The sequence below is a fragment of the Ambystoma mexicanum genome, chromosome 3p, assembly GCF_040938575.1.
Source record: "Ambystoma mexicanum isolate Mex_15411 chromosome 3p, UKY_AmexF1_1, whole genome shotgun sequence".
NCBI classification, from domain to species: Eukaryota; Metazoa; Chordata; class Amphibia; order Caudata; family Ambystomatidae; genus Ambystoma; species Ambystoma mexicanum.
Window position 1 is genome coordinate 156,891,482 of NC_090925.1, and position 23,693 is coordinate 156,915,174.

At 47.2% G+C, this 23,693-nt stretch overlaps 1 protein-coding gene across 1 annotated transcript in view; it reads left to right on the top strand.

Annotated features, from left to right (window-relative positions):
• LOC138580188 (alpha-2-macroglobulin-like) overlaps window positions 1-23,693 on the top strand; it is a 450,387-nt gene that overhangs the window by 89,526 nt on the left and 337,168 nt on the right. Inside the window, exons 2-3 of the mRNA XM_069650526.1 lie at window positions 6,961-7,144; window positions 17,346-17,502. Of these exons, the coding sequence (XP_069506627.1) occupies window positions 6,961-7,144; window positions 17,346-17,502 (341 nt within the window). The remainder of the gene's footprint in view (window positions 1-6,960; window positions 7,145-17,345; window positions 17,503-23,693) is intronic.

Genomic DNA, 23,693 nt, shown 5'->3' on the forward strand with positions numbered 1-23,693 from the left:
GCTAAGACTCACCCTACTTTTCTCCCTCTTGATCCCGTGCCCTCTACTCTTATTCGTCTTCCCTTTCTCACAGTTTTTTTCAATACTTCTCTTCCAAACTCTGTTTTTCCTTCTCCTTTCAAATATGCCACTATTCTTCCTATCCTCAAAAACCTTCTATGACCTCTTTTTGTGCTTCTAGTTTCCACCCTATCTCCCTCCTTCCAAATCTTTCAGAGCATATTGAACGTGATGTGCACTATATAATCTCTTCCTTTATTTCCTCTAACTCACTACTTCCTCACTTTCAATCCGTCTTCCACCCCCCCCACTCCACTGAGAATTCTCTACTCTCTGTCTGTAACTCTCTTCTTTTTGCATGCTGCACAAAATACTTGTCTCTTCTAATCATCCTTGATCTATCAACGGCATTTGATACTGTTGATCATGCTCTTCTTCTTTCTTCTCTTTCCTCCTTGGGTTTTTCCTGTCCTCTACTAGCCTGGTTTAAATCTTATCTGGCCGATCGCACCTATTCTGTCTCTTGGGCTGGCAATGTTTCTCCTGTTTTTTCTCTCTCTCACAGTGCTCCACAAGGCTCTGTCCTAGGTCCCCTCCTCTTTTCACTGTACACTCGACCTTTTGCGGCTATCAGCTCTTCCTTTGGTCTTTCAAACCACCTCTATGTGGATGATACCCAACCTTTTCTATTCTTCTGTTCTTTTTCTTCTCAGATCCATGCTACCATTTCTTCCTGTTTATTGGCCACTCAATCTTGGATGTCCGACCACTACTTGCTATTAAACCCCTCCAAAACTGACGTTCTATTTTTTTCTGCCTCCACTATCCCCCTTTTCCCCCAGACTCTATTTCCTGTCCTCCCTCTCACCTACCTATTTCTTCTAGTGCTTGTAATCTTGCTGTTTAGTTGGACTAGTATTACTGGTCCTAACATAGTAGGATTTACAGATCACTTTACTAAGACTTCGAGGTTACCTCCTAAGAATTATTTTGACATGTACTGGCAAATAGTGCATTTTAAAGCACCTACTGCCTGTTGCATTGCTGGAAACGTGGTTCTGAATAAACATTTTTCTAAAGAATTTGGGGCCTCTTCCCTCCCCAAAAGGGATTTTCTAGGACATGTTATGGCAAACATAGGTCATACGTTTGAGCATTTGACGAGCGCTTCGTAGAGAGGTGTGGGTGTTAACTATGTATTTAAATATTATCAACTCATCATCCACGTGTCAGGGTATCAAATGCTGACAGTGTAGTGTAGGTGACACTAAAAGTAATATTTCTGTTCAATATAATGCATGGTGGCATCAAACAATCTTCACACGCACAAAAAGCAGCATATGCAAATTATTTAATAAAGGAAAGTTGGGTATGCAGCAGTTCCCCCTAACCATGGAACAGGACTGCACCCCAAGCAGGAATGAGGGCCACGGGGAGATTGTGTTGAAGGTACATGGATTTTGTCTGACCTCCATACCTTTCAGATAGTTATCTCTGGGGAGCTGCTAGATACACAGCAAAGTCACCCGCGCGCCACCTGGCACGGGGCCAGCCTTACTAGTGCTTTTCTGCTGCCGTGTTTCTCCACCTCTTTTCCATGTGTTTAGCTCTAAAGTCGTGGCCCTGCACAATCAGTGGCAGCCTTACACAAGGGGAGCAGGGCAAGGTGGCGGCCAGTGCTGCCCACTCCAAAAGGCCTCTCAGCCAGTGGCCTCATGCAGAGCTCCTTCAATGTAGCGCACCAGGCCCACTTATCAACGAACATCCTGCAAGTTCCCTCTCTTGGCTGGAGGCAGGGCGGGGGGGCACAAATAACTCTGGGTGGGGAAAATCTAGATAGTTCTGCGGGTTGAGTTCTAGTTGTAGATATTGGAGTCTAACCTCTTGCTTGAATCCCTGCATTGCTGTCTCAGCATTTCGCCCTTCAAACATCAGCAAATGCTTGCTTGTCAGATTAATAAGTATGGCCCACATATGGCAGTGTCAAGAGCCAATACAGCTGCTGCCGTCACTTTATAAATGGGTAATAATATTAATAAGGAAGGCTGTCTCTTCACTGACTGCCACTTCCCAATGGCATGTCCTCACCAGAATGCTCAGTCGGATTGTTACTGCTAGCAAGACCCCAGGTTCTGCACCCACATAAAAAAGACCAGAACCAAAAGGAAGGAGCATCAGTGACTCTTCCCCTCGGTTTCTCATCACCATCCGAAGCCGGGGGCAGCCAAGCAGAGCCCACTCACCCTAGGATTAGTGGAGTTTTGCTCAAATATTTCCTACTTTTCTTGCAATACAATAATTTGCAAGATGTTTTGGAAATTGAACTCGGTAATTGGAAGCTTGCTGACCGGGTGTAGACCCCACAGCTCAGTGATACATACAGCAAAGCACAATCTCACAACTCAACTTAGGGAGACTCTGGGGAGGGGCATAGGGGATGCCACAAAGCAAACCCCGGAGGCTGTATACATAGAATACCCCAAGTCGCAGTTCACCTTCCATAGCCTGCTAAATCCACTTGTCAAAAAGCACACTAGAAGAGGGAAAACAAGTTAGTAGTGTGTACCCACCATGGACATTTGGCGATCAGGGGCCACAGACTGAACATTAATGAGCATGTGGACCACTAACTAGACCTGACGACCCACAGCATAACTTGCAGAGCTACCTACACACTTACCCTGGGGAGAGGGGGGGACTAGGGGACCTCTGAGACACCTGGGAGCTGAGGACTGCGCAGGCACATCACTTTTAAGGACCTCACGCCTATCATTCCAGGACCTGGTAGCTTCCATTTTGGATCGGTCTGATAGCAGGATGTGCCTTAGGTCCACAGAGTCGTAGGTCCATTCCCCAATCTAATTGTCTATAGAAAGATTAACAAGACATGCCCGAGGTTTGTAGGAACACTCAGGTCGACACTTGGCAATGGGTAAGGAGTTCCCAGGGCCAGCCAATCCATAACATCTCTGCAGTTACCACTTGTAATGCACCAATCAGTTTACAGAATGTCCACATTGCACCTATCCCCACATCACCTAATAGGGGAGCACATGGATGTGTCGTGTTCCATGCAGCTAAGGTGTGTGGAGGGGAAATCAAGGAGGCGTGGAGAGAAATAGGAGGAGGAGGAGGTGAGCATGAGGGAGGAGGCTGGGAAAGAGAGAGTGGAGAAAATAAACCATGAGAAAGGCGATGAAAAGAATGTTTGGAGGTTTAAAAGATTATAAGCGTGGAGATGCTGGAGGAGGAGCAGGGATAGGGAAAGGCTAAGGAGGAGAGTCCACTGGATGAAGGAAGCGAGGAGAAAGAGAGGACCAGTGCTGAAGATGGCAGCTTCGTTTTTGGTCCAGCAAGGGAGGGGTCTTGCCACCGTGGCAGTTAGTGAATTTACTCAAATTTTGAATCAAGCCAGAAACCACTGCGAATTTACCTAAGCCACCACCGGCCGGGGGAGGGGAGAAAGAGAAGAATAAACTGGAATATGAAAATCGACCCACGTCGGCCGGGAGGAAGAAGAACCTGGCAACTGCTTCCATGAAGAACACAGAGGACACCCATGTCCCAACTGGTTTATTACAGAATCTGCCCAGAAGGACCTTTGTACTTCAGGAGTGATAAAGGTGTGGGCTGGGCCACTAAAAGCATTACAGAACTGTGAGAAATTGATAATAAATCAACTAAGTATTACACTAACTCTGAACCTGGACCTTTGTTATCTCATTTAACTTGCACTCAAGATGAAGGTTCCTGTTTGGAGTATGAGAAGAAGCTCACCCACTTGTTTTGCTGTGTTCTTGTGATTATGCTTGCATCTGCCATGCTTATGTTTGAGGTCTTGCTTGGAGTGTGAGAAGAAGCTCACCCCCACTTGTTTTGCTGTGTCCCTTGTGATTATACTTGCACCTGCCATGCTTAGGTTTGAGGTCCTGCTTGGACTGTGAGAAGAAGCTCACCCCACTTGTTTTGCTGTGTCCCTTGTGATTATGCTTGCACCTGCCATGCTTATGTTTGAGGTCCTGCTTGGAGTGTGAGAAGAAGCAAGTCACTAGATGTACATTTTCAGAGCCATTTTAAACCAACATGTAACTATTACACTACCTCATTTATAACATAACATGGAAGCTGCAGTAAATATATTTTAAAGCATCAATCAAGTCAAAAAACGTTCAAATGACATTAACAGATGGCGGCCGTCATTTGGGAAATAAAAATGGCTGACAAATTCACCACACAATACAGATTCAGCCAGAGTGCAAAAAGTGATGTGGTTGGGTGGGAATGGGAGGAAAATCCGATAGATTTCACTTAGCAATGGGCGTTAAATGGGTGGGACAGGTTCATAGCCAAACTACATTAATCCATCCTCATATGCCACCTGCATTGAAAAGCATTACAAATCTACATTCAAAGCCCCTATTTCAAGTTCTTATGTTAAAACTCTTATTTTAATGACAATAGTTTCGGCTCTAAAGGTACCGCTTTCAGCGCACCTAATAGCCAAAACTAAAAATAAACATACACTCCCCCGAGCCTGCCAGAACAACATGTCAAAAATGGTGAGAAATACACCTCAGAGAAGAAGGAATATGGGACAGACGTCCCCCTGCACTAGTATTATTAAGGGAGGGAGTAGTGTTACACAAAAGGTACTTGTATCCACAGAGATTGACCACTGATTGTTGCTGTGACAACTGTGAGTAGCAGTGGAAGTGGGGTGGGAAAGTTTCCTCACTTGCCTGAAAGGCTCAGAAAGAGCCAGTAAATATGTTGTTGTGTCCGAGAATTAGGCTAGAAAGCAGCAAAAAGGAGAATTCCTAAAACAGGGATTGCAGAAGCCTGTGCCTCACCTCCATTAAATTCAGAAGATGTAGGTGCTCGGAAGGATTGCATTGTGCATGATTTGAGTGAATATACAAGCACACATTTGCGTTGGGGGCGAGTGGTACCTCGATCATTACAGCATCTCTGGGGCAGCTTATACAAGGGCACTGGCTGTGCTGGTGCCAGATGACCTTTGAAAATTAGACGTACCGTGCCAGCTTGGTTCAAGCCAGCGATAAAGGCTGTGCCAATCTATTTTCACCTTCCCACACATGTTTTCTCCCTATATTTACTTTTGACTGGATCCTGACCTGCAGGCAACAGATGCCAGCTTGCAATTTCCACACACCTCTGACCCTTCAATGCACTGGTGACACAATGCTGAGTTTGCTTCTGAGAGTTTTCTGAGACCTTGTTTGCACAGCTTGCATCAGAGATGACAAGCCCAAGGTTGCCATCAACTGAACATACATCTTTCTGGCTGACAGATGGAGTGGAGTTCATAGATAGACACATGAGTGATTAATGCAATGCTGGTTGGGGACATCTGCTGTTGAATGCTTGCTATCAGGCAATTGGCATTAAAAGAAAATATATTGTCACGCTGGCTCTGCCTTTTTCAGAGGGGGAGAAATATGGCTTCCATTTCCAGAAATTCCCCCACCAGTGGAGTTCATGCCCGGCGGGCATCTGCTTACACAGCATCCTTTGGTCCGCACCTGTCCTGATGTATGGGGGATCAGTCAATCTATACCTTTTACTCATGTTTCTCTGTCTGCACTTAAATATCTATAGCTCCTTTATTTCTCTCTGAATCACCCCAATATCCTGGGGATCAGCTTATCCCAGTCTTTGTATACCTTGTACACATGATTCCTTATTATTATTATTAATATTATGGTATTTAGTGAGTGTGGAACTAGCTTTGGGAAACAACAGAGCACTTTACAAGTCATGGGGGAAGGACGCAGTGAGCGAAGCAGAGATGCAAGGGTGCTAGGAGCTAACAATGGGAAAGGGGGAAGGTGTGCACGTGGGCAGAAAGGGGTCTACAAGCAACCAGGGGAAGAAACAGGGGGGAGCAGATCGCCTTGTCTCAGGTTAGGTGTGGACCTAGGTGTTAGGGAGGAACCATTCCTTGAAGAGGAGGGTCTTAAGATCCTTCCTAAAATGTAAATGCCCCTCAATTCACACACTTTTGGTGGGTGTCAACCACCTTGTAATCAACGTATTAACCTGCCAAGCCCCCTACACGCCCATACACTTGAATGGCCTCTCACTCACCAAAAGCAAAATTGGATGTGTTCACCCATCTTGGAGACACATACGATTGAGAGTTATGAATGTAGAAGCAAGGGGTGAGTCTCGTGTAGGCAGGGAGTAGGTTCCAGCATCTGGGGCGTAGACAGAGAAGACACGTCTTCTGGTTCTTTCCCTCATGCATCAGCAGAGTTCATGGCTGCACACGTCTGTACTGCTGGTAGGCCGTAGGCCTCTGGAGAAGCTGAGCTCGCCAGTGAGGAAGCTTGGGGAAATGAGGGCGACCGCCTTGTAGACGATTCAGCAGTATTAGAAGGTGATACATGCGTGTAGCAGTAGCCAGTGGACTTCCATGATGGTCGGGTGATGTGGTTGAGTTTCCAGAGTCCTTTGGTGAGTCATGTAATGTAGCAGCATTTATGAATCCCATCTTTGTCAGGCCTGCAGCTAGTGAGGGAGAGTGCAAGGGGAATCCCAGCTGGGAAAGCCCCATAGGTCTGGCGACATCCTGCAGCCAGTTATGCAAATCACAGCTCTGTATTCTCCAGGCTATTGCTGGTGACGTCAGTGAGGCGAGTCAAAGATATTTTTCATGGTTTCCTATATGACGCCTTCCAGCATTCAGGAATGTACTTCTCTTATAATACCTGATTTTTGCTACGTACTCACGGATATCAATACTCTCCACAACTTCATGGTGTTGTTATGAATCCTTATTACACAAGAAATGAATGCAAAAAATACAATAATAGTAATAACGATGATCACATTAACATAATACTAATAAAAGGTACCAAAGGAGAGAAATAGTAGTATTGATACTAATTATTACTAATTATAATGGTAATGTCTGTCTTTCTTGTCCCTCCATGTCAGGAAGTACATGCTTTTGGTGCCAACTGTGCTTCATGGCGAGCACACGGAGAAGGCCTGCGTGCTCCTCACACATTTGAATGAGTCCCTCACTTTGAACGTCATGCTGGAACTCACGAAGCAGACCGTGAGCCTCGTCCAGGATTTTGTGGCTGAAAAGGACACGGAGCACTGCTGGGACTTGCAGGTAAGGATGGGCCATTGGGGTATGATAGAAGCTTTGACCACACCAGGAACGGACCCTATTGTGCTTGGGTGGCTGCTACATAGAGGGGCGGCTGCTTCGTTCTTTATTGCCCCCCGCACAGGTAATGCCGCTTGGGTGGGGTTGCGCACTCTACTGCTTTTGCTCCACACTGGACCACATCCTGGTCACTCTCTTTTCGCAAGGGCGGCCTGTGTTTCTTCTTTCACCTTTGGGGAATGCCTCACCTGCCCTACGATGCTGTACTCCCCACCTCCCTGGCAGAGCTGTGCTTGTGGAGCCGGCACATTCTCCCTCGGCGGGAGCAATCTACTGCTGCTTTCTGGCAATGCCACAGGGCTGCGGTGTGCCCCTCTCTCCGGCCGCACAAGCACCCTCGCTGCAGAGGGCGGAGTCTGCCGGCTAGGCACTGGGCACTCTCCACCTCCTCTCTCGTGACGATTGGAGGTTGCTTCATTTCCCTGAGCAGGGAACAGTTCAGGCCCACTTCCACCTTTCTCGTGGCATGACGCATGCTGTATTTTCTCCCCCAGCGGGGACAGCTCCTCTCCTACTTTCTCCCGTGGCAATGGCTGCAGCCCCCCTCATTCTTTCCCCCAGCGGGGCCAGTACCTTCCCTCCTTCCCTCATTTTGAACAAAAGAAAAGAAAGAAAAAAACATCAGAAGCCGCAGGGACAGGGAGCCCCGCGGTGGTTCTACTCCTCATTGCCAAAGATGCTGCTAGAGACCTATCACCATTTATCTCAAAACTCATCAACTCCTCATTCTCATCAGGTATTATACCAAGTAATCTTAAGCAATCTTGGGTCCTCCCCCTCCTCAAGAAGCAATCTCTAGACCCGGCCATCCCCACAAACTATAGGCCCATCACCACAGTGCCATTTTTACTAAAGATTCTAGATAGAGTGGCCTACTTACAGATCCAGAAATTCTTGGAACTGCACCAACTCCTAGGCTCACAGCAATCAGGCTTCCGACCACAGCACGGAACCAAAACTGCACTCATTGATCTTAAGACAAAGGTCAACGAGCTGAGAGACCAAGGAAACATGGCCCTGCTTCTCCTTCTGGATCTCTCTGCAGCTTTCGACCTGGTGGATCACAAAGTGCCCTGCAACCACCTAGAGTTTGCAGCACATTTCTCACCCCAGGCTCTAGCATGAATCAAATCCTTCTTAAGTGAAAGAACCATGAGAGTCTTCTCCACCTCAGCGGCGCAGACCCCGCTCCTATTACATGTGGTGTACCACAAGGATCATGTGTCTCCCCTACTATGTATAACATTTTTACTAAATGTGAAAGCCCCTGTTTGATGATTTGGACCTTTTAGGTGTCATCTACACTAACTATGCAGATGACACCCATATTCTCATCCCACTTTCTGGGGATTACAAACAGGATTTGGCCTTGGTGAATAAGATGTACCTCATCATCCAGGCATGGATGGTACGTCATGGTCTTTGCCTGAATGATGTCAAAACGGAACTTATCATTCTGGGGACTACACTGAACATCAGGAAACTTAGCCAAGATCAGGGATGTCATTTAGGGGTCGCAAGTGCGACCTCTGAGGTATCCCTTGCGACCTCTGTGGATTCCCTTGCAACCTCTGTTAAAAATTTTTAAAAAAAGTTTTTTTTTTAATGCAAGCTCCTGTGCTGTGGCCAGCACCATGTGGCTCTTTACTTCTGGAGTGGCTGGCTTTCTTGTTCAGGCCCCTTAAAAAAAAGAAGAAAAATAAGAACAGGAGTGTCACAAGTTTAACACTTTCAGCACTGACCCTAATTAAGAAAGAATAGGAATACCAAATAATGTGTCTTTCTGGAATCCTTTACAATAATTGCTAGACTCATTAAAGGTTATTTCAGGCACACTTCAGGGTGTGAGTCACTGATTTAGTCTGTTCTTAAATGCCTCAACTCAGCCTTTCATCCTTCTGAGGTCGATAAATGAGTACCAACACAGGTTGGGTGATATTGGGTGTATATTGTTTCTATTTAAAGCTCTTAAGCGTAAGTGCTATATAATAACACATCATTATCATTTGGTCATGGACGTCGGCTTGCATTCACAGTAATTTGGTAATATGGACCTATACACACTGATCTTAACGATAATATGGCGATCCATTCTTGTATGAAATGTACATCACATTATAGTGATGTCGTAACCATATTTTTCGTAGTGTACAATGCTATGTGATGCCACTTCCTGTTTTGTCAACGGCTGAAAGGTCATGTTGCATTGCTTCCCGCGATATCACTTCCGGGTGAGGTCAAATGACATCACTTCCTGTGATGTCATCAGGGGTCAAGGGTCGTGTGATGTCACTTCCGCTACCCCTGGCATTTTGGTGAAATGACGTCCCTGGCCAAGATTACACAACTTTTGTCATAGTTGGCCATACAATTCAAGTTGCCAAGGAGGTAAAAATACTAGGTTTTTACCTCGACTCCTGTCTCACCTTGGCTAAGCAAGTAAACGCTATGGCATCCTCCACAGCCTATACTTGTAAATTGATCAGATCAGCTAGACCTTACCTCTCAACAAATAGTTGCACCACGTTTGCAAGAGCACTCGTGCTGTCCAAACTTGATTATTGCAAAGCCCTCTATTTGGGGTCTAATAAATACATCACGCAAAAAATCAAAATACCGCAAAACAATGCCCTTAGAGCGGCACTAGGAATCTCCAAGAGCGCTCAGATATCATCGACTAGAAGACAATATAACTGGCTTTCCACAGTCGACAAAATCAAATTAAAAACTGCTTCTCTAACTTTCAAGTGTCTCAACAACCTAGCACGAAGCTACCTAACAGAGAGATTTAAAAGAAGTTACATCTAGATCCACCAGAGCTGCCGATACAAACTGCCTATCAGTTCCCCTGTTCAAAATGACCACAACTGGAGGAAACAGCTTCCCCGTCAAAGCTACCCAGCCGCGAGCAGAAGGCCAGAGGACAAGGCCTGCACTCCTCTTTGCAGCTCCGCTGCGAGTGCCTCCATCAGCTGTGCTCGATCAGCTGGCAGCAGAATTCCATCTGCTTTACGGAGCTCCAGCTGATCTCGCGCACATTGCGAAGGCCTCCGCCTTGGAAGGCATGGGCACCGACAAAGCATCTTTTGAATTTGGCACCGAAACGACGCCGCTTCCCGCCCGCAGCCTGATACGGCTTCCCGCCCTGCCGGCTCCACCCCCCCCATCATAAAGGGAGACGGGGCTCACCGCCAGGCGAAGCCGCGAGGAGAAGGCCAGAGGACAAGGCCTGCACTCCTCTTTGCAGCTCCGCTGCGAGTGCCTCCATCAGCTGTGCTCGATCAGCTGGCAGCAGAATTCCATCTGCTTTACGGAGCTCCAGCTGATCTCGCGCACATTGCGAAGGCCTCCGCCTTGGAAGGCATGGGCACCGACAAAGCATCTTTTGAATTTGGCGCCGAAACGACGCCGCTTCCCGCCCGCAGCCTGATACGGCTTCCCGCCCTGCCGGCTCCACCCCCCCACCATAAAGGGAGACGGGGCTCACCGCCAGGCGAAGCCGCGAGGAGAAGGCCAGAGGACAAGGCCTGCACTCCTCTTTGCAGCTCCGCTGCGAGTGCCTCCATCAGCTGTGCTCGATCAGCTGGCAGCAGAATTCCATCTGCTTTACGGAGCTCCAGCTGATCTCGCGCACATTGCGAAGGCCTCCGCCTTGGAAGGCATGGGCACCGACAAAGCATCTTTTGAATTTGGCGCCGAAACGACGCCGCTTCCCGCCCGCAGCCCGCAGCCTGATACGGCTTCCCGCCCTGCCGGCTCCACCCCCCCCACCATAAAGGGAGACGGGGCTCACCGCCAGGCGAAGCCGCGAGGAGAAGGCCAGAGGACAAGGCCTGCACTCCTCTTTGCAGCTCCGCTGCGAGTGCCTCCATCAGCTGTGCTCGATCAGCTGGCAGCAGAATTCCATCTGCTTTACGGAGCTCCAGCTGATCTCACGCACATTGCGAAGGCCTCCGCCTTGGAAGGCATGGGCACCGACAAAGCATCTTTTGAATTTGGCGCCGAAACGACGCCGCTTCCCGCCCGCAGCCCGCAGCCTGATACGGCTTCCCGCCCTGCCGGCTCCACCCCCCCACCATTAAGGGAGACGGGGCTCACCGCCAGGCGAAGCCGCGAGGAGAAGGCCAGAGGACAAGGCCTGCACTCCTCTTTGCAGCTCTGCTGCGAGTGCCTCCATCAGCTGTGCTCGATCAGCTGGCAGCAGAATTCCATCTGCTTTACGGAGCTCCAGCTGATCACGCGCACATTGCGAAGGCCTCCGCCTTGGAAGGCATGGGCACCGACAAAGCATCTTTTGAATTTGGCGCCGAAACGACGCCGCTTCCCGCCCGCAGCCCGCAGCCTGATACGGCTTCCCGCCCTGCCGGCTCCACCCCCCCACCATAAAGGGAGACGGGGCTCACCGCCAGGCGAAGCCGCGAGGAGAAGGCCAGAGGACAAGGCCTGCACTCCTCTTTGCAGCTCCGCTGCTCGAAGTCTGCCGTTTACCACGGACTCTTGCTGGAATCACAAGGTAAGGAGTCCCGCACTCCGGAACTACCCCACACACTCGCAAAAAGGCGAGACCGTCTACGCACACGTACTCTACCTAGCGTATTGGTCACTCTGCCCATCCCCACAAGTGCACGCAATGCACGACTACAGTCGAGAACCTTACCTACAACTAACCGAAAGGCCACCTCCCCAGTACTGCATCTATACCACAAACTAAGCCACACAACGAAGCTGACCCCACTTATCAAGCACCACCGTGAGCCATTTGCATTGGATACAATGTCTAAGACTCTTGTTAATGTGTCACTCACACGTATGAATGAAATTACCGCTATCTGCAAATCTTCTACCACTGCCTTGCTACCTAATGATGCAAATGCTACTTTATCTGTGTCTATGACCCCAGAAAACATGCCCCCCACTGGTTTGAATGAAATTACCGCTATTTGCAATTCTTCTACCACTGCCTTGCTACCTAATGATGCAAATGCCACTTTATCTGTGTCTATGACCCCAGAAAACATGCCCCCCACTGGTTTGAATGAAATCACCGCTATTTGCAATTCTTCTACCACTGCCTTGCTACCTAATGATGCAAATGCCACTTTATCTGTGTCTATGACCCCAGAAAACATGCCCCCCACTGGTTTGAATGAAATTACCACTATTTGCAATTCTTCTACCACTGCCTTGCTACCTAATGATGCAAATGCCACTTTATCTGTGTCTATGACCCCAGAAAACATGCCTCCCACCGGTTCGGATATGCCACCCTCGACCATCAATGTCACCCCTGAACCGCACCTCAAATGTGCCCTCATCAATGCCCGCTCCATCAATGCGCATGCACTAGACATCCACGACCTTATTACCACCCTAGATCTAGATCTTCTAATGGTCACCGAAACTTGGCTACATGAAGCCTCAGGCCCCGCCCTATCCCTCGCTCTCCACCTGGCTATGCCATCACGAGACAAGATCGCATGACCACTGGAGGCGGTGTCGCACTCATAGCCAAAGACTCAATCACCATCAGAAAGGCTGACAAAACTATCAACAATAACAGCAACTACCTTCAACTAAAACTCACCATCTCGCACCAATGCACCATCACCCTACACCTCATCTATCGACCACCAGGCCCCCTAGGAGACTTCCAGGCCTCCATCACCCACCTCCTGGCGGACAACCTCAAAAAGTCATCCAAAGCCATTTTCCTTGGAGACATCAACCTTGGCCTGAATGACGCCAAAGACCCTACAGCCAAAGCACTTGACACATCTCTAGCCACCCTAGGATTCATCAACACCATCAACAACCCCACACACGCCCTAAGCAGATCACTAGACTGGATCGCCCACCACAATTGCCCCATCACAGTCACGGGCAACACCCCACCCCATGGTCCGACCACCACACCATCACCTTTAACATCCCCACCACTACAACCACATCCCACCCCCCTCCTCCCTTGCCTCCTGCCCTTACAAGGAGTGCCCGTCAACTGACCAAAGAAAGACTCCTACCCTTCTTACAGGGACCTGCCTTCACAGCCCCATTCTCCAACGACCCGGAAACTCTGGCAAAAAATTATGATACGGCCATCACAGCAGCAATCAATACCATCGCCCCACTTAAACTTCGGAAAACCAAACCCACTAGACACGCTAATGCGTGGTTCACCCAAGACCTTCTAAAACTACGCTCCGACAAACGGGCAGCATTAGCTCTTTGGCAAACATCACGGGATAAGAAAGACAAACTCAACTTCAAATCCCTTGCAATTAATTACAAGAAAGCCATCATTAAAGCCAAAGCTAAATCCTTCGAAGAGAGAATTACTAAGGCCGAGTCGAACACCAAGGAAATGTTCGCCATTTTCAGGGAACTTGAGAACCCCACACCCACCCCCCAAAACTTCACTAAGGACAAAGACTGGTGTGACAACATCCAAACAGCCATGCGCAATAAGATCAGCTCTCTCCAAGCCAAAATATTGAACACCAAACTAACACTCTCCACCCACACTACACCCTCCCCACCACCACTGCCCCCATCACCCACTGAGGCCCCACCCACCTTCTCGTTTAAAACCATCCAAGAAAACGACATGATCAACATTATGAAAAACATAAAACCCTCCAATTGCAAAGGCGACCCCTGTCCTGCCTCCATCATCAAAGACTGCGCAGACACCTTGACCCCTTTTCTAACAGCCTTCGTCAACGCCTCCTTCACCACAGGGAGAGTCCCCGCCTGCCTAAAGGAAGCATGGGTCCGACCCCTCATAAAGAAACCCACACTTGACCCCACCTCCCCTAATAACTACCGCCCCATCACCACTGTCCCTTTCCTCCTCAAGATTCTAGACAAAGCAGCCTACCTGCAGGTCCAGCACTTCCTTGAAGAACAGAACCTCCTTGGACTGAGACAATCCGGCTTTCGCCCTAGGCATGGGACAGAGACCGCCCTACTCGACCTAAAAAACCAAATGGACGACGCAAGGGACCAAGGCAAACCTGTCTTGCTCCTTCTCCTGGATCTGTCGGCAGCTTTTGATCTTGTAGACCACGACATCCTTTGCCACCACCTCTCCTCCACAGCCAACTTCTCTCAAGAAGCCATTACATGGATCACCTCCTTCCTCCAAGGCAGGACCATGCAGGTCTTCTCTGACCTAGCCACGGCATCACCCTCTATCATGCTATGTGGGGTGCCCCAAGGCTCCTGCCTCTCCCCCACCCTCTACAACATCTTCACCCGCCCCCTCTTCCTCATCCTTGACGCCATGGGCATCTCTTACACCAACTACGCCGACGACACACAGATCCTTCTCACTCTGACAGGCGACTATGACACGGACTCTGCTACCCTCAACAACATCTACAACACAATTCAAATGTGGATGGCTATCAACGGCCTCTGCCTAAACTCCGACAAAACTGAGCTCCTACTCGTAGGCTCTCCTGACACCATCAAGAAACTTGACGCTCAGTTCAGCCATTTCACCATTGACTCAATCACAATCCCAGTACTTGACACGGTAAAAACACTAGGCGTCTACTTAGACTCCAATCTATCCATGACCAGACAAGTAAACGCCATTGCCTCCTCGGCCGCTTACCATGCAAAACTCCTTAACGCAATCAGACCTTATCTGTCAAAAGACACTTGCACTAACATAGCCAGGGCCATAACCGGCTCGCGACTTGATTACTGTAATATTATTTCCTTGGGACCTCCAACAAAAATCTTGAGAAGCTCCAAGTAATTCAGAACAATGCATTACGCGCTGCACAAGGCATTGCCAAGAGAGAGCACATCACCGCTGCCAGAAAAGCTTCCCACTGGCTCCCCATAAAGGAGAGGATCTTATTCAAGGCTCTAAGCATCACCCACAAATGTGTCCATCTTGCCGCCCCAATGTACCTTTCCCAGAGGATCCACCTAGTCTCCTCCACAAGACCCACTAGATCACCCTATGCCAGCATGCTCTCATTACCCAGGGTAAAAAGGACCAGAGCAGGGGGCTCCAGTTTCCCGTACCTCGCTGCCGTACACTGGAATACCCTCCCTAGCTCCCTGCGCTCTGAACCCTCACTGACCGCCTTTCGGAAAACCCTGAAAACGACCCTGTTCATTTAACAATTACATGGCCTAGCCCTCATAATTGTATTGTATGATGTATTATGTGGTATATCTGATCACAGGTCACTGCCTCACTGTAACCCAAGGCACAACCTGCACACATTGTAACTAAGTCTTCCTTGCAAGTAACAGTGCCACAATGCCCCTGGGCTGCCTGCGCGCTATATAAATTTAATAAATAAATAAATAAAATACCCAGTTGTGGAACTCCCTCCCACACTCATTAAGGACGGACCAATCATACCCACATTTTAGAACAAATGTGATTAAGTGGCTTAAAGAAAATGACCGATAGCCCAGCCACACGACCTAGTTGACCTAGTAAACAAATTGGACTTTTTGAACTTCGTGCGCGACCCGCACCTGCACTGCACTTCGACTACCTATTGTATTGAATATTCATTTTTAATGCATATGTATTACCTGCTGTATTCATACTAATCTGCATTTTTGCCTTTGTAACCTATGTAACTATAAGCAATTTGTAAGCCTAAAGTATTCTTGTTCCTGCACCCTGATATCTTCGGGTCTGGTGCGCGCTACACATAAATAAACAAACAAACAAACAAACAAATGTAGTGGGGGCCTGCTATGGACATCCAGCAGGCCCCCATGTTGCTATGGACACCAGCACTTTGGAGGCCCAGTGCCTCTGGGGGTTTGGGCTTGCTCTGGACATCCAGCAGGCCCCATGGTGCTATGGGACACCAGCACCATCTGGAGTGGGGGCAGGGTGAGCTATGCCCACGACCATGCAGACCTCTGCCACCTTACTGGCACAAGGGTCCCACGGCATCATGGCCTGCAGGCTTGTTGTCACACAGTGTGTGCCTCCAGGCCTACATGACTGAGACACAGACTCAGTCGGTCCTCTTTGGGAGTCTGCAGCCGTTCTGGTGCACGTGTCTGCAGAGGCTCCTTTTATTAGCTTGGTCATGGCCCATGTTAAAACGGCAATACACAGGGGAGGGACACGGTCCCTTAAAGGAGCAACACACTTTGGAGGGTCACACACAACACCTGGGTCTTATGAGCAGAGGGGACATTTGGTGAATGAAGAAGGTCAACGAATGCTGCCAGTTGCGCTACAGAAGTGGACCCTGGTTATGCATGCAGAAGGCAGTGATTATGGAACATCTAACTAAAGATCACGATGCACCATAGCTCAGGAGGTGGGAGTGACTGGCTATACAGATATGTGCCACCCATAAGCACCCGGGGAGTGGAGACATATAAGGAGGCTAGAACCACTTGCTGATATTGGACAGTACAACCCCACGTCCCATCCCTCCGTGTGGCGCCACTCCACCTTGCAGCCATTTCTTCATCCTTCACCCAAGCCGCCCCTTCCCCCCTGTCTCTTGCTTGTCCTTCCACCGTTTTGCCACTCCCTTTGGCACCCCACAAACCTTCCCCAATCCTCCACCAGCGACATTCTCCCACTCACCTGCCTGCAGTCTTCTCCAGCCTTTTCCTCTGGCATGCTGTGTCCACACTTTGGAGTTGTAGAAATAGTTTTACCTTTTACTATTTCTCCCATCAGACATTTTGAAGATATTTTTAATGTAAATCGTGCACACGTGACAGATGTGGTCCGGTTTCCTTTAAAAAAAAAAAAACACTTGTAGCACCCGAAGACAAAATCACCAGGGCAATAATAGCATTCATAACGGTGCTGGCTAGGCAGACTTGGCTGTTTTCAGGCCTGAGTCCAAGGATCTCTCTTCGCTCAAAACGTCCAGGGCTCAGGCTCAAGCCAACTTGCCAAGCATGCAATTAACACTACCCTAACATCACACCTGCCACACTCAAAGCACACAGAGTGAACATACCTAGAGTCTCATCGCAACCTCTTCCATGTCAGTGACCCCCAACTACCCGTACATGCAAACCCCATCTTCACACAAGAGGACAGAAGGAAACAGGGTTTTATTTAGCTACTTTTATCTGTTAGAGATAACTTTTGTGATTTAAAAAAAAAAAAAAACTCTTCTTTTTCCAGGTTCCTGCAATGACTTCTCTCCAGGTGGCCTATGTCACCCTCCACGGGAAAGGAGACACTGTGGAGTTCCACGGCAAGAGGTCCATCCTGCTTGAGCCCTCAGACAGTCTCATGTTTGTGCAGACAGACAAGCCCATCTACAAACCTGGACAGGAAGGTGAGGCGGGCAGACATGTACACTGATGTGCTCCGTTATAACACAAGCCTCACCCTGGTAAATCATTCTCCAGTGTAAAGCAGTCCAGTGGCCGCGGATCAGTGGCAACACCCAGATAGCCTCACCTCAGGGGTCTTTATCTCCTCCACGCCGCAAGTGGATTTGATATCTACATGGACCTGTGGTAGCAGCTTTGCAATTGGAAGACACTTTTCACAGCTAGACAAGAAAGCGGCTCAGTTTGGCTAGTGCAGTCAGGCAACCCCAGCTGCCCTCTAACCTCATGAAGAATTGACCAAACACAAAGATTGCTCAGCAAATTGAATAGCAAAGATGTGAAAGGAGAAATAGAATGAAAACAAATATTGATGTAGGTAATGACGACAATAAGCTGGGTTTCACCAATACAAAGGGACACATGTGTCCCTTATTGTCCTGGTCGAGGCCTTAGCTATGCCAATGCTTGACAGGTGGTGATATCTAGGTTTCACCTTTGCTGCATGGGAGGCTGGGCATTCTCCATTGCCGATGGCAAATTATGCAATGCCCTGCCTATTGTGCTCATGTGTACCCGCAACCACTTGGCTTTCACATGCTCAATTAAGACGCTACTCTTTTAGACTGGTGTAGGCTGTCCTCTGGACGTCTAATAGTGCCAAGAGTCCCCTGGGCAAATGTGCGCTTTATAAAACCTGATAGCATAACATACAAAAGCATCAATTTCCAATTACACTGCCTCTGTAACCGCAGAGACTTATGTCCCACTCATGAGCACTAGTCAGAGACCCTAACAATGTTATCGCCCTGAGGTGGGTTTTTTGCAAGTTGTTTCACTATGTGGCTTAATGCAAGACCATCTGTCCCTGTGGGACTACCTTACTCCATTAACACTGGATGTTGTATATTGTGTATGCTCCACAGCTCATCATGCCACTCAGAGTAGTCAGAGTGTTACATTCAGAACCTCCATGAGGTCACCAGAAGGATCCATAGGGCCGAGCTATCATACGAGAGCCAAGAGCTCCTAGATGCTAGAGCGACCCCCTGCCACATCCCTCATATGGATGCATCCTGCAGCTTCATACACCCCCAGGCGACCCACAGACTCCCCTCCTGCGTTAGAGGGCATACAGAGCAGGGGCAATCCCCCTTGCTCGCCCTACTCTCTTTTCTGTGCATCTGGATTACAGAACAGAGGCTAACAATGCATGCTTCATACAAGTTAGCGCCATCTCTGGGCCCTGGTTCACATGCCATAATGATGAAATAATAATCATTGGTGGGACCCACGAGAGAAATCTCTTTAAACACTTATCTCAAACATCCTCCATATTATAGTGCAATTGGTGTCAGGATCTTAGACCCAAACAATGGTCACTGCCTCATCTGAGTCTCAATCCACATCACCGGTACTGATGTCAAGTGATCCTATGCATTATTTTACTTTAAAACCTTCTTTCCATGTGGGTATTCCATAGGTGATTTAAGCAAAGATCCAGGACTAAGCCTTGAATGGTGGATGGGTGGAAAGCTGTTGTTGTGACCTCAAAGTGCTTCGAAACCTGTCACTTGATGCACATTGGGGAAATCCAGTGACCAAGGTCTAAGTGTTTCTCCCCCACAGTTTGTAGCAGAGATTGCCTTTCTGTGTGTGTGCACGCGCACATGTGCACGGTTGTATAACTCTTCTGCATCTGTCTATCGCTCTTCACATTCCCTCCCCTTGCCCATCCTCTTCTTGATAGATAGTATTGAGCTGATCCATCCATCTGTAGCCAAACAAAATGCGCCCAAACAACATATTTTTCACTATGCAGAAACTCATGCACAGGGACGTACTGTGCTGACGATCCATTACAGGGCCAAAGTGTGAGATGGTCAAAACCTCAGCCCGGTTGTTTCTAACTACTACAGTGCCCCCTGCCCCCTGTTCCATGGAAAACAGAAAAATGCAATGCCTCACTGCCATGATCCCCTTCCCTTTCATATCACTCTCCTTCTCATTATAAAAACCTGCTCTCAGTGTCGTGCCTCTCAGGGGCACCGTTCCCTTGAAGCATGGTTACACAGGGTCTTGTGCTTGTGGATTCCATCATAAATGTAGGTTCTTATACCTGAAGTCATGTCCTTCTTCCCTGGGGCATCATGGCGGCTTCACCCCATCACACCTGGATTCCCCTCTCCATGTGTGGTACCAGCTACCATCATTTATACAGGGACTGCAGCTTCCAAAGGGCCTCCAAGTAGGGAGTCTCCATGATGGCAACACAATATAGGAACCTTGACGTAGGAGTTTCCATGGTGACAACACCAACTGTCCCAACATGATCCAGCAATGGTAGTATAGAAAAATCAGGAATCTGTCCCTTTTCTAAACAGAGGCTTCTCAGCCTGTCTGACATCATGTTCCTGGAGGCGACGGGATCTGTCCAGAGCACAGAGCATCTCTGCTGACCTTATAGATTCCCCTCAGTGTCGGACATCGGCTCTGTCATTATATTGATTTTCCTATTGTTTAGTCAGCAAGTGCAATCTCAATTTAAAGTAGATGACAAAGACTACCCCAAGTGGTCCAATAGAACTCATAGTTTACCAGTGTTTCTCCTTAGCATCACAGCACAGGGCCCACAATGTAGCTCAGTGCCTGTTTCTAAACAATCACAGCCTGAAAACCCTTGCACCGGTATAAGGATCCATGCCTGGCTCCCTTTAACAAAATACATTCAATTACAATTGTGTGAACTGCAAAGAAAAAAAATATATATGTTTCTACTCAAGAGGTGCAGATTTCCTCAATTAAAATATCCATTCCATGGATATTCTCCACCATCTACTCAGGCAATGTATTTGTAAGAGAGTTTCAAGACCACTCTGAGAGACGTCTTCCCAAGTAGTTTCAGTTAGTCGACTAAATGGATTTCTCTTGCGCCCGTGAAATGAATGGAGGTCAACATCATGAGGCCGTATCACCTGCAACCAAGCGCTTTTAAAAAAACCAATCACGGGTGGGGGGCGTGGCCAAGCGCCGAAGTGGATGGCTGCCGAATTCCGAGCTCTGACTCGGCATCAAGTTTTAAATGTTTCTGTGCGCATAGCTCTCAACTCTCACGCTTTTGGCGGGTGTCACCCGCCTTGTAAACAGCTGACTCACCCGCCAAGCCTCCAGCACGCCCATTCATTTCAATGGGCGTCTCACCCGCCAAAACTAAAATCGGGTGTTTTCACCCGCCTTCGCGACCCAAATGGTTGAGAGCTATGTGTGCGCATATATCGAATATTACAGTCCTTAAACCTACTTTGCGTTCTTAGAACCTCTGGCAGCTATTTTGGAGCAGGAAGTGTGCCCTTTGTGACGTAGTGTCGAGTGCCTGAGGAGCTGCGTTGTATGGAAGGCGTGGCCTGTAGAGCAGCAGGGTTGCGTTAGAGTGAAGCCGTTGCTACACGTCAGCTGATCGGCATGCGAAGCGGAGCGGCTCCGCTGTTGTCAGGAAGCACGTTTGCTTCACAACATAGACAGTTTTTCCTCACGCAAGTAAATCTAAGCCCATAATAACTGTGAATAAATAAATATAAAGTATTTTTAAGATATAACAAGGTACGCCAACAATTATTGCTATTTATAAAAAAGCAAATGAGAGGAATTAATGGAATTTGGTGCATTTATTCTCTTAAATTCATGTTGGAGGTCTCATTCTGGGCTTTAATTTTACTTTTAAACAAGTATGTCTGGATAACATTAAACAAGGAAAATAAACATGTGAAGAGCATGAACACATGTGATGTGCTTCTCGGTATGTATATGATACTTTCTTCCGGATTTATTAAGCTCAGCTAATTTTACAATTAATGTAAATTGGTGATAAAAGGTATTAGGACTTCTCAAGTGAATTAAGCACCTGGAATACTTTTTTCTGAAATATAATATTCAATAACTGAATTGCCTACAATAAACCAAGCCACACATGCTTATAGTAATCAATTTATAGAACAAAGTCAAGACGACCTTGCTGCTGCTTGCATAGTTAAAGGCTAATGTGGCTGCCATATGTTTATGAACAACTTACAGTGTGAACACCGTAAATTGAGGCCAGTTCATCGGCATAATCTTATCAACATCTTTGTGGAGGAAACTACGTATGGGGCAATAAAGAGCTCTTCTGTGCTCCTACCTAAATCATCGATAAACAACCTTTTCAACCTTTGCAGAAAGAGTCGTTGCTTCAAGTAATATCTGCAGTGCCTCAATATGGCCTCAAAAAAGGGGCAACTTAAGGAAAATGCACTGATGTCTAATTCAATGCCCCAAACTACAGGAAAGTGACTCTCCTACGTCAAAGGAAGATTTGCAAGATAATAATATTATGCAGGCTATCCTATTGGAAACGAAATCCCTTAAACCCTTCATGAAAGCCACAACGGCCAAATTACAAATGCTTGATGATAAGTTTTCTACATTTGAAACCAGGATAAACGAAGTGGAAAGAAGGGTGAGCGACGCAGAAGATGTTGCAGGAAGGGTGCAGTCGTTGGAAAACACAGTTCTATCCCTGCAGAAGCAAACTGAGAACCTAGAAAATAGGAATAGGAGGAACAACATACGTATAGTTGGTCTTCCTGAAAACATTGAAAATGACAATCCAACACAGTTCATTTACCATATGCTTCCAATACTTTTGGATCTTCCCACACCTCCGCAGTTCAACATCCAGAGAGCACATCGCATTGGTCCTATAAATCCATCTTGAAATATTCAGAGAACTCTGATCTTCGCTTTACTTGATTATACCTATGTCATGCTCATATTGGAGAAAGCTAAACAAAAGAAATCTCTGATATGCGAAGGTACCAAGATCTTCATATCCCAAGATGTCTCCAATACCACAGCAGCGAGAAGGAAAGAACTTTTGACGTTTAGACCAGTGCTACGGCAGCTCAATGCCAGATATGGGATGATTCACCCAGCATCCCTAAAAGTTACACTTAATGGCCATTCGTACACTTTCCAAGACCCACTAGACTTGCGCAATTTTATTCAAAGCAATAGAAGAGAAGAGATGGATACTACCAGACCGCATACTTGAAATGGAAGTTGCACACGGAATGTTCTGTTATATAATATGTTTATTCTGCCGGAATAGGGCACTGAGTGGCCCATTCATACCTGGCTCTCAATCTTTAATAGACTTCATATGAACATGATTTGGAGTGGCTGTATGCCACTACTCTCTCATATACTATTAGGCTGTTATGCAAATTACAAAACTCCATTTTCACCATGTGTGTCCCTCCCTCTCCCTCTTGTTCCATTCCCCTATGTGTTTTACCTTATCAGCCTATTACCATAAATACAAGATTGCTTATATCCTTTGCATTGTAACTCATGGCACTTAACGTTGTAATATCGAATGTTAAAGGATTACATAATCCTGTTAAAAGGCAAAACATATTGTCACACCTCAACAGAGCTAAACCATTCATTGCATGTCTACAAGAATCTCACCTCTCACAGAATGAAGCTGCCAAATTGAAACAATTATGGGTGGGTCAAGTTTTCTCAAGCGCAGCAGATGTGAAAAAGAATGGGGTGATTACCCTTATTAACAAACATCTTCAATGTAAGGTAACATCCTCAGAGACAGATGATGTTGGTAGATGGGTTTTGGTGAAACTGCTGATTGATTACAGTGAGTACTCCATTTTAAATGTATATGGCCCCACTAATTCAGACCCAGAATTCTGGACTCATTTAAGAAATCACATATCCAAATTGTGTCCCAACAACCTAATAGTATGCAGAGACGTTAATGAAATAATTGTTCCCATCCTTGATAAAAAAAAATCAAATGTACGATCTAAAACCACCAAGTCCCACCTACAATTTGTCAACTTTGTGTCTGAGCTGGGTCTTATTGATACCTTGCGTATTACCCATCCCTCAGATTTAGACTATACTTTTTTTCTCTCCTCCTCATAACTCCTTCTGAAGGATAGATTATATTTTTATATCTAAATCAGATGCAAAGATAGAACCCATTGTTCTGTCTGACCATGCCCCTGTTCATATTACATTGTCGGATACTCAAAACACACATAAATATAATAGATGGAGATTTCATTCAGCCCTTTTGAAGGATCAAGAGTTTGTTAAATCTGTACACCTGCTGCATTCATATTTTTTTGCAAAAAAATCT